Below are 17766 nucleotides of genomic sequence, written 5' to 3'. Positions count from 1 at the left end.
GAATTTAATTTCCCTGATTTAGACATTAAATAGGAGCTGCAATTAAGCATCACTGACTATCTTTTGGAAGTATATTTATAGAATGAGCACACATTTTAGCAGTGTTAAGCCATCCTTAGTACCGCTTCAAACTTGCTATCTGGGTCTAAATACAGCAATTACATCCCTTGATTCCTCAAGTAAAGTCCATTGCCTCCCTTGGGCTCCAGCTCATTACGATATTTCATTTTAAATCAGATTTGCAAATTGCAGGTGGCGATCATCCTAATCTATTGGCATTTATTTATTTATTTTAGGCGGCTTCGTTTTCTACCTCTTTTTTTATCCTGCCTTTCCAGTCCGTTTGTGCTCTGTTTAAACTGAATGTGAGCTTCACAGTATGCGCTGCCATCCTCCACAGAGGCCCTGTGGTAGATGTTTAGGGGTTCTGCCTCGGGGTAGCTGATGTGGAGAAAAGTACCTCAAGATAGAAGGTTTGACCATTGCATTGGAGTAGGGTTGGAAATCCCTTGGGATTAAAACTGCTCTCCAGGTGACAGAGATCAGGCTTACCTTCCTTTACCTGGGAGAGATGGAGAGTGGGAAGAGGCTAAAGATGGGGTAGCTTTTCAGGGAGGCCAGGACCTCTTCCACCCAGCAAGCAGCAGGCAGAAGAAAAAGAGGACAAATAAGCCCCATGTTTGGCCCTTATCGGCAGAGTGATCTCTCCCTATTGGTGACACACATCCAGGGAGGGCCAATCAGGTAGGGAGTAAGTCATCTGCATGCAGTTTGAACTGATTGGCCCTAATTGAGAAAATGCTCTCTCCCAATTGGTGGCACCCCCCCCCCCCCCAGAGAGGGCAAATCAGGTAAGGAGTGAGTTGCTGGCATGCAATTTGAACTGATTGGCCCTCACTGGTAGAGTACAATTTGAACTGATTGGTCCTCACTGGCACAGTTGGATTTGAACTGATTGAATCTCATTGGGAGAGTGCAAGTTGAACTGATTGGCTTTCATTGGCAGAGTGTTCTCTATTGGCGACACATCTCCAAACAGGGCCATTCAGGTAGGGAGTGCATGCTTCAAATTTTGATGTTAAGTGATAGTGATGATAACATGTGTGCATATCCTGTTCTTCCTGTAGAAATTTAGAACAGCTTGCAAGGAACTCTCAGCGATCTGTAGTAGTGTTCCCTCAGTGTTTTCAAGGCAACAGACTAACAGAGGTCATTTACCATTGTCTTTCTATGCATAACAACCCTGGAATTTCTTGGGGGTCTCCCATTCATACACTAACGCTGCTTATCTTCCCAAATCTGCTGAGATTGGGCTTGCCTGGGCCATCCAGGTCAGAGCCCATGGCCACATGCCACCATTTTTATTGTTACTAAAACCAGATAATGACTCTCATATCCAACAACACAGAACACTGTGATTTGGGAGGGGACGTGGCTCAGTGGTAGAGAATCTGCTTGGCATGCTGAAATGGAAGACTTACCTCTCCAAGAAAGATCTAGAATCCACCACCCCCACCCCCACACTCAGACAAAGTTTTATTGGAGAGGGTGATGGAATATAAATAGATGTTTTAATGATTATGCTGTTTCTAAATAATTGACTGTTTTAACCCATGCTGTTACCTGCCCTGAGCTATCTAGGAAGGGCGAGATACAAAATAATGTTTATCATCATCATCATCAATCATCATCATCATGCAGCAGGTTTCAGGTTCAGTCCCTGACATCTCCAGCAGAGAAATGATGAGGCACTAGGTTAAGGTGACCAGATTTTAACATTGGTAAAGCGGGACACCATTGACTGGAGGGGTTCTTGATTAAAAATTTGGTCTATATGGAGCAACAAAAATTTTCATAGAATGCATAGAACGCAAAAATAGTATTGTAATAAATATGTTTTACTTTCAACATGGGTACAATTTGCCAGGTGCCCCCAGATGTCCCTCTAAAAGTTGGACAATCTGGTCACCTTAGACTAGGTGATACAAAGGGCCTGTACCTGACACCATGGAGAGCTGCTACCAATCTGAGTAGACAATATTGACCTGAAGCAGACGAGTCTCTTCCTTCTCTATACTTTCCCCCACACTGACTATTATGGTGTGTAAATGAATATTACAGCTCTTTTCCTCCTCCAGGACTCTGGAATTTTTACCTCACGGGCTTCTTTCAGCCCTCTTAGGTTGGACCTTTAGTCTCTCTGGTTTGCTCTTTCCAAATTGTCATTTGTTTATTGCAAGTAGGTGATATGGGTGTCCTTGTTGCTAACTTTCTACATTACTGAGTTAAACACCCTAGTCCAATTGATGACAGGCGTGTTCCTGGCATAGTGTGATTTCCAGGCTGTCTCTGAGGAGGCAAATAAAAGCAACCGTATATTACATTCTGATAACTTACTGCCCTCTTCTCAGCAAGTGTTATACTGTTATTTTTGGTGCTCCATAGGGTTAGTCAGAATCTGGAAAATGATGAGCAAAAAAGGAGGACCACCAAGAAAAAATTAAATATGATTTTTGATTGTTTTGAAAAGAACCATCTAATGCATACAAATTCCCTCTCACAAATTAGCACTTTAGGACATGTTGCAAGCATAGCTGAGGAACACGTCCGATGAATATTAAGTTAATGTTCAGGGGGTAGTGCTTGACATGAGGCAGAATGCCCCTCCCCAAATAAGTTTTTTTTGTATTCTTTCTATATGCTAATTAACATTTTGATGGTCTTTTGGTCTTCCCAGATATCCGTGGAATACAAGAGTTTCTGGACAAAGTATCTCAGCAGGGAATGGATGTAGCACTGCAGAAGGTAGAGAACAACATCAATAAAATGATCACAGGGCTTTTTGCCACCATGCGGATAGAGGAGCTGAACCGTTACCGGGATACTCTGAGGCGGGCCATTCTGGTAATGAACCCATCAACAGCCAAGTCTTTCATTGCTGAGGTAAGTGTGAACATCACCCAACAATCCATGTTACTTAAACGCAGCTTTGTTTTGCAGGTTATCCGTTTTTCGATTACATTGCTGTGTTGTGATTGCTTAAAGAAGACGTCATACCAATTTACTTCTTTTTCCTCTCTGTTGTTGTTTGGTTTGTTTGTGCTATTTCTAGTCTGCCTTGCTCACTGAGACTCAAGGCAGATTTCACAGAGCAAGTCAAACCAATTGACAGGATGGGACACCCAGTAAACAGAGCAATTCCAAAGCTGGTCACAAACTCAACATGTTTGGAGGCCCCTGGCTTAAGCATTAATATTCAGATATTACATAGTATGATTATACTTAAAAGTCAGTGTTCATTTCATAAAAAGGTGTTGGTGCTGGTACTAGTGGAAAAGCTCTGCTTCCATCAAGATAGTATGTACTGTATACAGTAGTATCGTCAACAGTCTTCTATAGAGATAAATATCTTTAGCCATTAATAAAGCTGGTAAGGGTTGTTGGGAGGGTCTGGAACTTACCACCTAACCACCAATCAGGTCAGCTGTCCCAGATGTCCCATTCCTGATTGGCCATCCGTCCAATAAACAGTCAATCAGGAAGGATGTCCCATCCCTGGTCACATTCCCCTCCAACTTCTTCCATTTGGAAGAAGTTCCAGCCCAGTAAGCAGGAGCTGAGAGGGACACCGGAGGGCCTGGGTCTGTGGGCCAATGAGGGGATGGAGCCCCTGTCAGCGCTCCTGCTGCCCCGAGCAGCTCCAATCACGGCCTTGCTAGGCCCTGGTAGAGTTGTTGGGGCAGCGGGAGGGGGAGTGGATATAATGGGCTTTTCTGCTAGTGTATGTATATGCGCAACATATTATGACATATTATGAATACAAGGTTCATATTATGGCGTCCTCAGGAGAGTATGCTTGTATTCTAATGAGTAAGATATTCAGACTCCATAACATAATTTGCTTCAAAACTCATTAGTTTTTATGGTTATCGTCTGCTTTAATTACCTGTCTGATATATTCCTTCACATTTATTTTATAGTTGTACTTTATTGGCATGAGCTTAAAAAAAAGGAATGGAGAATTAAATATCAGTTTCCTGGGAAGGGCCATATGAGAAAATCATGTCCTCAGCATTTAATGAAAAATGTAAGAAACAGTAAAGCTGGTAATTTATTTAGGTACAAAACAATGTGCCTGCCGCCTGTAGCTCCTCCCCTGAGTTTCGGTCTCATTGCTTCCATGTCAATGAACTCCCGTATGGATGATTAAAATAATCTAAGAATCATTAACTTTGGTACTAGCACGATACCTACCAAATGGTGAGGATGTTCTGTATTCTTCTGTGTTGCTCTCTATCATTTTGTTCTCAAAATTTTCAATATCTAATTTGTGGGGAAGGCAGAGGCAGATTCTGTTACCGTAATCCTTTTCTCTGCATGGAGCGGTCCTCTTCCTTATAGTTTATTTTTTGTGGAAATATGAGGCATTTCTGTTCAAGTGAGATAGGAGGGAAGGCAGTATGGTATAGCCCAGGGGTAGTCAAACTGTGGCCCTCCAGATGTCCATGGACTACAATTCCCACGAGCCCCTGCCAGCAAATGCTATTGTAGTCCATGGACATCTGGGGGGCCGCAGTTTGACTACCCCTGGTATAGCCCAATCTCATCAGTTCTCACAAACTTAGCGAGCGGGGGGGTACTTAGATAGGAGGCCACCAAAGACAACCTAAAAACAGAGGCAAAACATCTCTGCTTCCTGAAAGCCTCTTGTTGGGGTCGTCATAAGTTGGTTGTGACTTTACTGCGCATATATTCCTATCCCATAGGAATGATTTTCAGAATTCTAATAGTACCTTTCCTATCCATAGCAGCTGAATGACAAAGGAGGTGGTTTGCTTGCAGATATGTAGAATGTTATTATAGGAGATAGCTACTAGCGTGTTGATAAATAGTTGTTAAAGAATTACATATGTGAGTAGACACATTTAGAAACATTTGCTCAGTTGTGCTGAAGAAATTAAGGTCACGAAAATGAAGACACACAGGAAAGGCATTTCAGGAATATGGCTGCAAGCTGTATTGTTTGGTTAACGAACTTAAAGCAGCTTCAGCTGATTAATCAATGGAGTCAGTGGAATCAGTTAATTAGTATTTAAGAGTTCATGTTTGGCTTTTGAGATTATGTTAATACATTAGAAGAAGGAGAAAAAAATACCGGGAAGGAAACAGAATGTTTAGATCGGCTGAATGGTAGCTTCTGTGTATTGGATGGCGTGTTATGCTGCCTTTCCTTCAGAATCACTATTCAGCACCAATCTTGGTGGTCTGATAACATGGAAAGATATTGAAATTAAAACAAAGCCGTCGTTGTTTAAGACTTTAAACCAGACTTGAAACCAGATCTTTAGCCTTCGGGGAACAGGATTATAAAAATAATCCTGTGCTTCCTTAATGTTCTTTGCAACTCTGTCTCCAGTGGTATAGAATAGATAAGTGGGCATGTATTCACTGCTGGAAAAGCCAGAATTTTGGCTGTCTTTTGTATTTCCTGAACAGGCTTCATCATTTCATGACTCATTAAATAAAATACATCCCACAAGTTTATTAGGGCTTTGTCCCATTTGTTATCCTGGGTGCTCAGGTTGACGCTGTTTAACCTCATGACAAGCCTGTGCTAGGAGTTATGTTGATAGAGAGTGATTGTCCCAAGGTCACCCAGTGAGATTCATGTCAAAATGTGTTGTATATGGGTGTCCCCAGTGATGGTCTGTCCCTCTAACCTAGCCTTTCTCAACTTTTTTGTTAAACTTGGTTCCCCGAGTTTGCAGCAAAATCTCTTTATTATTTATGTGGCCCCCTTCCACGGATTTAGATATCTGAAGATGGGGACCACACATTGCTAACTGAATATATGAATTATAAGACGAAGCTCTTCCACCGGGCATTTGGTTGAGGCCAGTAACATCTCAGAATCCCCCCCCCATGCTCTACCTTGTAACATCCATACTCTGACAAACATAGCTAATGTTATGGTGGTAATAAGGCTGCTAATAAGGATACACAGGTGATTCTACTGTTTTTCTTTACTGATCTATTTTATGGTGTTTTTTATCTTATTATTTTAATTTTAATATGATGTACACCGCCCCGAGATGGCTGGGCTGAGAGGGGTGGTTCTACAAGTTGAATTTTAAATGAAGAAATAAAATATAGATAATTCTCAACATGGCTTCAGCTATGGATTGAGGCCATATACACACCTGGGGGATCCTCCAGGTTTGTAGAAAAATCCAAACTGTTAAAAATAGAAGAGATTCAAATCCCTGCAAACACCGGAATGTGGACTGTGTTTGTATGGACAAAGTAAAGAAACTGAAAATGGCGGGGTACACAAGAGACAGAGTCGCAAAGAGTTGGGGGAGAGACAAGCAGACATTCCCCCTTCCCCACAAATATATGCTGGGTCCTTGTAGTGGCATTGTAGGGCAGAAGAAGCCAGCGCCAGTGTCTCATGGCCCAAGCCTTTAGAGGAGGACGTGACCTGGACCATTTATGCACTGGAGGTTTCATGCTGGGCTGCAGGCTGGAGTTTTAGTCGTGGCAGGTGGCCCCACCACTTCCTGCACCATACATTTGGGAGCATTTGGCATGGTGCGCCTATCCGCCCCTGATTTGTGCTCCTGCATGGGAGCTGGGGCAGTGAAGTTCCCAGTGCATAAACGGTCCTGGTGAACAAGCCCTTGTTGCCAGCTACCTCCAAAATCTGGCAGGCAGAGGCAGCAGCACTGCAGGGAAGTGAGTGGACGGTACAGCAAGTAAGCAAAGGGAGAGGATCGGATTCCCCCGGCTTGTCTTAATTGAGCACGGTTACAACTACAGTTCTTTTTAGAAGGTAAACATTAGGTCTTCTTAACTGACATTGTCCCCTCTTTTAACTTCTCTTTCATTCCTTAAATCACTTAAGGACTGACTTTGCTCATTAATACCATTTACAAGACCTTTCTTTGTTCTCCACTGCACTCCTTGGAGGAAGAGTGTTATCCTTTCCTGATTTATTGGCATCACTGGTAACCTCTTTCACGACAGTGAATGCAGTACAATATGTCCTATTGTATGTTATCTTTGTTAATAATAAGCGGATTTTCTTTCTTTTCATTGGCTGTGCTTTGCAGCTCTGCCAAGAGGCACCCACACAGTTGTCTTCACAATAGCTGATATTGGGTTTAAGGCTTAAAGGATCACTTTGCAATAACTCAGGTTCTTCCCTTAGTCACCAGACTGAACATGTGGGCTCTCCTTGCTTAAAGGAAGGAGTGTATTTCCTCTGTCAAATACTTTTATGTTAAAAATGTCCTATCTTTGTGAACTTGGATTAAGATCTGTGTTTGTCCTTCTGTGTGCCCTCATTTAGACAAAATAAATAATAGGGGGGAAATGGTTGTAAAGAGCACAACTGTAGTGTTTTGATATCTTTTTATGCAAAGAAGCTAATTAGTTTGAAGGGTTTCTTACTTTTTTTTATTCTCCCTTATCATATCAAAGGCGTTTAATATGAGGAGCAAAGCCATCCATAAGCTAGCTCAACAAGCAAAAATCAAACATCTAATTTTATACCGTCCATCAGGTCCCTTTCCATTTCAACCATTGGTTAGGATACTTTAGCTCACAGTCTTTCCGATCAACTTATCTTTTCCCCACCCACTACTATACAATAATGATAGTGTGTGGGGCAGGGAATTTGATGTGTGGAGGAGATTTTAATATGAATCACATAAGCTTAGTTAAGCATTTTCTAGTAACCTTTTGCACGTGTAACTGGGAATCTCCCAAATTATTGTGTTCCCCCTTTTATGGCCGGTTCTGACTTGTTGTGGGGAGAGGCAAGGGAAGGCAAATGTAAGCCGCTTTGAGACTCCTTCTGGTAGAGAAAAAGGGCATATAAGAACCAACTCTTCTTCAGTAATATCAAGGCTCCCTCAGCATCATCTCCCTCGCCAGCTGGGTGACTTTGGGCTTGCCACAGCCCTGATAAAGCTGTTCTGATTGAGCAGTAATATTAAGGCTCTCTCAGCCTCACCTCCCTCGCCAGGTGTCTGTTTTAGGGAGAGGAGAGGGAAGGCAACTATAAGCCGCTTTGAGAATCCTTCGGGTAGAGAAAAGTGGCATATAAACACCAACTCTTCTTTGCAGCTATACACAATATGTATGTGTTTATGTGTACGTGTATTTATACACACATACACATAAAGAGAAGGAATTTATAACTGAGCTGGTGACTGGCCTCATGTCACCCAGGACATGTGCGCACATACGCACACATAATTTGTGTCAGCAATTTCATGCTCTAGTAGATGGGACGTGATATTTATCATTGCAATTATGGATAGGGGAGGAGGGAATCCCCAGAAGTTAAAACATGAATGCTAGGACAATGAAACAGTGTACTGAATTAGAAAAATGTTAAAGCTAGAAGGGAACAAAAGAACTGGGGGAATGCAATGCAGATGGATAATTCAGCTTTCCTCCAGTTGCAATCAAGCCTGTGATGAAAGCAACCTCCCACAAGCTTCAATTTTAACCCAGACTTTTAGAAATAATATAGTTGGCATACTGGAGATGCTCAAAGGAATGAAAGCCTTTCATGTGTGATCTTCTCAGAACAGAGTTCAGGTTAAAATTGGCCAGCTATATATGAACAAAGGGAGAAAATGCATCTCAGGAGCTTTCACAGCACTTTCCCCCCTTGAATAAACATGATGGAGCTGACCTTGGAAGCTGATAGACAATAGACAATAGTGAACACACTGCCATAAATTACTGAATTGTCCAAAAAGGGTTATGGGAAAATTTTCAAAACCATGAACATAATCTAATAGGAAAAGAGGATGATCCAGCATGAGATGGATCAATTCAGTAAAAGAAGCCTTGGGCATTCCAAGACCTGAGCAAGGATGTTAATCATAGGCATATTTTGAAGGTCTTGAATTCATGTGTGTGTGTTAACTACTATCAAGTTGCATCTGACTTATGGTTTCCATGTGAATGAATGACCACCAAAATGTTCTGACCCCCACACTGCTTTAGTCTTATTCTTTCTCTGTGCTTTTTCCGAGTAGTCAATTACTTCCTTGTATTTTTTCTTCCTATGTGTAGCTGGTTGCACCTCCCATGACAGCAATTTTGTATTTGCGTCCATCACCTTTTGTCAGTATTCCAAATGTGTGCACAGACTCTAAAAGTTTGGGGATCCCTCGGCCAGAGACTTACTTTTCCCTATAAAATGAAAGCTGGGGATTCAGAGAAGCAGTTTAAACTATCATTACAACCCAAACAGTTCCGTAGGGCCTGCAAAAGGGAGCTCCTCCACCAGGCATTTGGTTGAGGTTGACCCGGACCATCGCTTCCAATTGGCCCTCAGGCCCCCCCGCGTCCTATATGACTGCCACTAATCTGCCTAACGCACTGGGTCCCAGTAAGAGTTGAGCTGAGGCTCCTTTGCAGTTCTATCATATTATTACTGTTGTTATCATGTTGGAGTTATTATTGCTATATTGTTATTTCTGTTGTCTCATGTGTTTCCTTAAGTTATCTGTACCTGTTTCCTGTTCTCTGTAAACCACCCTGAGCCTTCAGGGGGAGGGCGGTATATAAATATAAATATATAAAAATAAATAAACGACAGGGTTATATGGATATTTAGGGTATGTTTTTTAATGAAGGTGTTGTGACACCACTGGTAGTGACACAGATGATAGCACCCGCCCTTGAAAATACACACTATTTAGGATTTAGAGCTGTTTTTTTTTTGTTCTACCTCTTTTTGCTACCCAAAGGAGTCTCAAAGCAACTTAGAATTACCTACCCCTCCTCTCCCATAAGCCACAAGTGGAAGAAAAAAACCTGATTCTATAACTGTAAAAATGCACAGGGAGGCCAGACGTTCAGAAGAATACTGCCCGAGAGAAGGCGGAGCCATGGCACTTGGATAGCTCGAATACTTCGAGCTCCTGTTCCACTGAGGGTCAATCGCTGCTGTGATTGACAGAATCGGGTTTTGGGTACGCCAACCCACCCATAAATCTTCTCAGGAATTCCTTGTGAATCTCTGGGGCCTCTCTGTTCCGCAGGGAAATTAATCTCCCACTGGAACGTAAGCTCAGTGTGCACAGGGTCCAGCAAGCGCCGTCCGCCATCTTAAAATCTTTTTTCCTTTTCCTCCTTTTTCAACTCTGCAATCTACAAAGCTTATTTTAATCTACAAAGCTAATTGGATACCTCCCAGCAAGACCTTCGACTCACCACAACTCCGGAGTGAAAACATCTGGCAGACATCAGATCGAGCCTACAAACAGTGAGTGGGGTTTCCCTCGGCACCTTCTTCCCTGGAATGAACTCTCGGCGTGGAGAGTTGCTCTCGCTAATCCAAACAAGCCAGAGTGACAGGACTATTTATTACCACTGAGGGGGTGAAGCTGCCAAATTCCAAGATACTGAGTCATTAATCAACGCAGAGATGCAAGTGCTTTTCCGCTTCTCCGTCCTTACTTTTCCCCCCGTTTCTGGCTCTGCTTGATGCCACCTCATTTTGAGGCAGGCTAATTTTCTTTTCTAAGCAGAAGAAGGACTTAAATCAACTCAAACTAATAAGTAACAGCTCTTATTGTATCTGTTTTTTGTCTTCGAAGATAAGAGAGATTAGAGCCGTGGAATCTCGCGAGAACTAAGCTTTAGAGACATTCCTTTAATTAAAAACAGACTGTTGCTTTCGTTAGGACTCTGTAGGACCTCTACTGGCTATTTGCAAAATTGCAAATATATTTTGGAAACAACATATGCATAATTGATTAAGTCTAACAAAATTCCAAACCTGGAACATGTTTTCGTTTAAAAAATTTGCATATCTTCTAGATAAACAAACACAAGACCTGAAAGAATCTTTAAATGGTTCACTTAAAAATATGCTCATGGAGTTTAAAGGCATTAAGGAAGAAGTCTCTAACAGGAATGATGAACCAATAGTAGTGGCTGATGATAGCTCTAAACAAGATGGAAAATTACCAGCAGAAGAGGAATCTGAAATTATGGAGATGGAAAAAGGGATGTCAGAGTCTTGCAGCTCAGATAAGGACACCCTACCTGAGAAGATATACAGCCACTCCAAAGCACCAATACACAAGAAAGATATATGGATCTGCGGTGAAAGCAATCGATTGAAAGGAGCTTCATGGAAAAACATCTGTACTGATATTGGAGTCCAGGAGGTACAACTGCTTCAAGATTTATCGATGTATACTCCGAGGGAAAGACTACAACTGTACTTTCCCAGCCAAAGACCAATAGGACAGAACATTAGTCAACGGGAGCCACAAGACGTAATAAGCCTCGAAATGAGACCTCCTTAAGAAGCTTGGGGAATGGAAATGCAACACAGTGGTCGAAATTCCTTTCCTCTTTTACCTCCTTTATGTAGCCATATAGGCAATATAACTAGTTAAAAAGTTAATCTGGGGACTAAGATCTTTTAAGTAAGCTGAATTTGTATTATTAAACCTAATTTCGCAGTGGCTACCAGCCCAAAATCAAAGCATAACTAAAAGGAGACACCTAATGGAATGGGCTTACATTATAGTGTGGGGTTTTAGATTTCCTATGATAGCTGAATTTGAATTATCTAGCATATCTATGTAGTGACTTTCAGCCTAAATTTAAAGCATAACTAAAAGAAGGTTTCTAACTGAGGAGGTGTATATATAACTAACGAAAAATCTTTTCTATTAATTAATGAAGACTCCATTTTATTATTTCTGGTATTAACAATGTATACTTATATATATTTGTTTCTCTTCTTTCCGTACAACTAAGCAGGCTTATTTTTTTTTTCCTTTTTCCCTTTTTCTAGTGAAAATGTGGAGGGCTCTAGGACTATGTTAAGTATAAACTGTTTATGATTGTTAAAACTATCAGAAACTATGCAAACAAATGTTGAAATGATGGTAACAAAGTAGACTTCTCTTTTTAAATGTGGTGAAAACGTGAAAAAGTCTATAAAAAGTCTATAAGCTTTGGGTAAAAGTCCATAATATTGTAGCCAGTCTATAATCTTAAATGGAGAGAAGAGGGTTTTTAAGATTGAAACAGGGAACCAAAATGTTTTTCCACAGTGCTTCCTAACCCACATACAGAGCTTCTTCTTCTATGCGACGACGGCAACAAAACTAGAATTGGCCAAGAAATGGAAAACGTAAGAACTACCCTCGACAGAAGACTGGGTGAATAAACTAGCTGATCTTACCAAGATAGCCAAACTGACACTAAGAGGCCTTTCAAGAACAATGGGGCCCTTACCTGAACTATTTACAAAAGGGATTAAAAATGGGGAACCAAGTGTATCAAATGAAGAGTATAGCTCTCCTTTTCTGTATTAACAATGTAGATTGCATGTATCTCACTGTCTTCAACTCTGGAAAATAAAATAAAAACTTTCTATAAAAAAAAAAGAAGAAGAATACTGCCCAAGCCAATTCCAGTCCTTGTAGGCAGACTCCCAAGAAAATCAAGAGTAACTGGAGCATGTGGAAAAGATCTCAGAATTTCCACAGCCAAACTTTCTACCCCATGCTCAGATTGGCATCCTTTGTACTTGAGTGCTACCTGCTGCTATAAAGAGGGCTTGGTGTTCTCTGTTTTAATTATCAAATGTAATAAATGTCCTGTTTGAATATAATCCTAGTAATCAGGAATCCTATTAATCCCGGTAATCCACTGGCTCAATTTTATATCAGTTTTCAGCTTTCTAGTAGTTATGGAAATATTTGAAAAATTTAGTCTCTCATCATTCCAAAGTCAGCAGAGTGCAGATAGATAGTTAGTGTACTGTCCTGAATTATCATTCTTACTGTATAACTATGGGAGCCTTTTTGCACGCCTTCAAAATAGCACAATGGTTGCTAATTGAAAACGCTACTGATTTGCAATAACGCACAACGTCGTTGACAATCTGCAACACTCCTGAAACCGATCCGCAAAAAGCGCTTCGTTGTAGCGCTTTCAGGGGAATCCCAAAAAGTGGATTCACCCTCTGGAAAGCAATACACTCTTGCAACCAATCTGCAACACTAGCGATAAAGACCTGTGCGTTAACATTGTTGCGGTTTCTTCAAAGTCCCTCCTCCTGAGCCTGTCCTCCAAACTTCCGGCGAACTGTTCGCCATTTTTTTTTTCTCGGACCGAGCGGGGATAAACGCACCAGCGAGCCTCTTTCTGTTTAGAGGCTTCCCCGGCTTCAGTCCCTCCCCTTTAGTCACTAAGCACAAACCACAGAAAAGCACGTTTGCAGAAGTATTTTCCCTTTATTTTTTAAACATTCATTCAGCCGAAAATCGGGCCATGAGAGGGGGGGGGTTTACACTCGGAGGAAGCGTGGCAATGATCAAACGATCAAACGACAGCTCAAACACACCAGGCAGCTGTATGGGTCTCTCCGTTGCAACGAATCTACCCAGATCCGTTGCTATGGGTCTGTTTTTTTTTTTTTTAAACCTTTCTTAAAGGGAAAGGGGCTGTTTGGGAGCATGCTAACGGCTGCCCATTGGCTGCTTGACGGCCAGGGGCGGGACGAGCTTGGCAATAGCGCTTCCTTTCTAGCGATTTCTGCCGAGACCGGAAGCCTGTGGGAAACGCTACAAACCGCAACTGGATTCCACTACAAAGGCAGGTATGCATATCGACGAATTCCACTACTTTAAATGGCGATTTTTCATTCAGTGACCAATTTGCAACAAAGATCCCGGTGCGTAAAGCCCCTGACTATATATATATATTCAGAGCCTCTTGTGGAGCAGAGTGCTAAGGCAGCAGACATGCAGTCTGAAAGCTTTGCCCATGAGGCTGGGAGTTCGATCGCAGCAGCCGGCTCAAGGTTGACTCAGCCTTCCATCCTTCCGAGGTCGGTAAAATAAGTACCCAGCTTGCTGGGGGGTAAGTGGTAATGACTGGGGAAGGCACTAGCAAACCACCCCATATTGAGTCTGCCATGAAAACGCTAGAGGACATCACCCCAAGGGTCAGACATGACTCCGTGCTTGCACAGGGGATACCTTTACCTTTATATATATATATTCAGGTATTTTTGTTTGTTTTTGTTTTTACACAAGTTGTTATAAGTTGGCAACCACAGCTATTTTTATTTTATGCCAAATAAATGTATTGTGTGCATGAGCTATTTTTTATTACTTTATGATAAAATAAGGGAATTTCTTTTTTTTAAAGTGACTAGCTTAGGAGAATCCCCTTCATCAGTAGATTACACTCTGATTGAATACATTTTGGGGAGAGGGACATGGCTCAGTGGTAGACCGTCCTTTCGTATGCAGAAGTTCCCAGGTTCAATCCTCAGTATCCTCAGAAGTATCTGGTAGTAGGAAGTGTGAAAGACTTCAGACTAAGACTTTGGAGAACTGCTCTAGTTTGAGTAGACAAGACTGACCTTAATGGACCAATGGATCAGTTCAGTGAAAGGCAATTTAGAATCTACCTCTATTCATTTATTTATTATTATATTTATATACCACCCTCCCCGAGGGCTCAGGGGGGTTTACAGGAAACAGGAAAAGATACAGATAACATATAGTAACAGGTGATAACAGTAATAACATTATAACAATAATAACAATATCATAACAATAACATTATAAAATAGAAATTGCAAGAGCCTCAGCTCAACTCTTACTGAGACCCAGTGCGTAAAGCCGATTAGTGTCAGTCGTGGGGGGGGGGAGCTTGGGGGCCAATTGGAAGTGGTGATTTGAGTCGACTTGGCGGAGGAGCTCCCTTTTGCAGGCCCTGTGGAAAAGTTTAGGTTTTGTCAGGGCCCTGATCTCCTCTGGGAGCTCATTCCACCAGGTGGGGGCCAGAATAGAGAAAGCTCTGGCCCTGGTTGAGGTCAAGTGGGCTTTCTTGGGGCCAGGGACCACTAGGAGGTTTGAAGTAGTAGAGTGCAAGGCTCTTTGAAGACGGTAGGTGGAGATGCGGTCCCTCAGGTATACTGGGCCCAGACTGCGTATGGCCTTAAAGGTGATAACCAACACCTTAATGCAGAGATGGATGAAAACCAGCATGGTACCTAGCAGACTACTGAAACCAGACTTCCCTGCCTCTCTCTCTCTCTCTCTGCTACCACGATATCAGTTATCAGTAATAGATCTGTGCATCACATCCATAACGGTAGATTTCTAGAGTAAAAAGAGTAAAAAGTGAACAGAGGACACAAAATGGCAATTCAAAGCAAGAGGACACAGGGACGGATAAATGAGAGGATGGAGCCAAACTGGCAAGCACTGAAGGTGGGAGTTGAGATGTATAAAGAATAAGGCAACAAAAACAGAAAGCAATGATGTATTATTAGTTAATAACCATATTTGAAATGATTAAGCTGGAGGAGTGAATAGAGGCATGAATATCCGGCTGATTAACTCATCCCATTCCAATTTTTGTCTTGTGTGGAAAGGCTTAAATTATATTCTTCATTTGGAACTGGGCCAGTGATGTAATCAGCAAAATTAAATGCTGTAGCCTGACTGAACAAAAATTGTACTTTATTAATACAATGTAGGGGTTGAACAGGCCCCATTGATCATAGATATATTAAAAAAACTTGCAGATTTCACTGAGCATAACATTCATCCATCCATCCATTTATTCATTCATTTACATGTATAGCCTGCCCCTCCAGGCCTCTGGCTTGTGGTGGCTAACATCATAAAACCCCACAATAAAATCCCAATAAAACAAGTAAATGTTATCCCTTCCCAGAATCAAAAAGTTCAGCCTTTCCCCCCTCCATCCTGCTCAGTGAACTGCCACTAACCGAGCCACGTGCCTTGGAGAACAGTTAGAAAATGGGTGAGTAGTTGTCCTTGCCTGTTCAGGAGGAGCCCCAGAACTTATTTGCCTCACCCAAAGACCTTGTGGAAGAGCTCCGCCTTGCAGGCCCTGTGGAACTGGGAAAGTTCCAGCAGGGCTCTTAGCTCTCCCTGAAGCTCATTCCACCAGGTCAGGGCTATGATTGAAAAGTCCCTGGCCTGAGTTGAGGCCAGGTGTGCTTTCTGCAGTCCAGGAATCACCAAGTTCATACCCACTGAACAAAGAGCTGGGGGGGAGGGTGAAGGGGGGCATAAGGAAATAGGCAGTCTTGCAGGTAGAACAGACAAAAAGAGAGAGACAATATATTAGGAAAATATTGTTTTCATTGTGTATGCTTATTTTACTTTCCCATTGAGTGAAAATAAAGGTGAAATGACACATACATCATCAATATGTACACTGTTATTTACAGAAAGATTAGGAAAGGAGCAAGAAACACCACAGAGCAATTGAGGAAAGTGTGGGGTACGGAGTTGTAGAGGTTGGAAACCAAATTTTACCAGTTTTTAGTAGTTTGGCTCCAATATTCAAACATGGACTGTATCACTTCTAACGACATATTGTGGCATTTAGTTTTGAATGCTTAAGATGAGGATAAACAGGAAACCCCCAAGGCTTTACAGTAGGGGATTTCAGTTCCCCCTGAATTCCTGTCCCCATTCCGCTTCCTCATTCCTGTTTCTTGCCCTCATCGTTTCCCATGCTGCTTTCTCTCCTTCTCATCCACTAGTCCCCCTTGCCTTTCTGATCTTCAGCTATATTTATTATTATTTGTTTACACCCTGCCTTTCTTCCCAGTGGGAATCCAAAGTACCTTGTTCTCCACTCTTCCATTTAGTCCTCACAACCACCCTGAGCTATTTTATGCCCAGAATGAATGCATGACTCAAGGTCATGGCACAATGAGTATTTGAACCTGTATCCTCCAGATCCTACTGGTTGTGCTACGAGATTGCTGCTGTTGAATAGTAGTGAATCATCAAATGATTGCTGCTGGGTTGAGGTGAATCAGGTAAATAATGTGATAGTGAGTCAGGCCTGATTCTGTTGAGTTGACCCTCCAGAGTAGGATGTGTGTGTGTGTGTAGGGAGGTCCTCCAAGGCAAAAACTGCTCTGGGTGGGGGCCTCCTCCCTCCTCCTCCCTTCAGTTAGGTAGAACTCAAGGATTAAAGGCTGGCAGTATTGTTGTGGTTGCCTAGTAACCCCCACAGTAGTCACTGAAATCTCAGAGGAATCTATTTCTTAAAGACACATGTGCTGCTTCTGTCATTTGAGATTTCTTTCGCTGCCTCTGCCTTCTGCAGTTTCTCAGATTCCTCTTCTTCACAACACTCACCTTCTCAATCCATACTATTGGCTTCTTTATAAGCCTTGACCACCTGTGTGGATTTTTCTTTTCAACCTGTGTCTACTCTCTCCCAGAAAAGGCATTTTTAACCCTGTCCATGCCATGTGAGAGGCTTAGTAGCCATCTGGACTCCAGAGATTGGTCATCCCCAATGCATTGTTTTCCAGTTTCTTCTGCAAACCTGGAGCTTTTCTCATCTGTATAGAATGATTTTTTAAAAACTTTTTAAAAAACTTTTTTTAAAAAAAAGTCATGAAGACTCCAGTCTCCAAACTTAAGTATCCACTGATGGGACCATGTTAAGAATTAGCTATATCGATTAGCATGGTTTCTTCTCTTTGCCAGGTTAGTTTACTATGTGTTTGAGTTATCAACCCATTGGGGAACATTTGCTCTGTTAACGGTTGCTTGAAGTAATGTAACTTGAAGTTATGTAGGTCAAGGAAACTTTAGAATGGGCATGTGCTGACCAGATAAAATTGACTCCAGTATGGAAAGAGGAATCACAGAACTAAGAATTACTAGCAAACTATCAGTTCAGCATCCTTCAGCGCCA

At 42.0% G+C, this 17766-nt stretch overlaps 1 protein-coding gene across 8 annotated transcripts in view; it reads left to right on the top strand.

Annotated features, from left to right (window-relative positions):
- Window positions 1–17766, top strand: part of GRID2 (glutamate ionotropic receptor delta type subunit 2) — an 857916-nt gene that overhangs the window by 474808 nt on the left and 365342 nt on the right. For all 8 annotated transcript variants that reach the window (XR_013224929.1, XM_077300873.1, XM_077300872.1 and 5 more), the window contains one exon: window positions 2738–2943. Coding sequence is in view for 7 of the 8 variants with exons in the window: in XM_077300873.1 (XP_077156988.1) it covers window positions 2738–2943 (206 nt within the window). In the remaining variant the exon portion in view is untranslated. The remainder of the gene's footprint in view (window positions 1–2737; window positions 2944–17766) is intronic.

The sequence above is a fragment of the Paroedura picta genome, chromosome 10 (assembly GCF_049243985.1).
Source record: "Paroedura picta isolate Pp20150507F chromosome 10, Ppicta_v3.0, whole genome shotgun sequence".
In the NCBI taxonomy this organism is placed as follows: Eukaryota; Metazoa; Chordata; class Lepidosauria; order Squamata; family Gekkonidae; genus Paroedura; species Paroedura picta.
The sequence above is the reverse complement of the archived record's forward strand: the minus strand, read 5'-3'. Positions and strand labels throughout refer to the sequence as shown.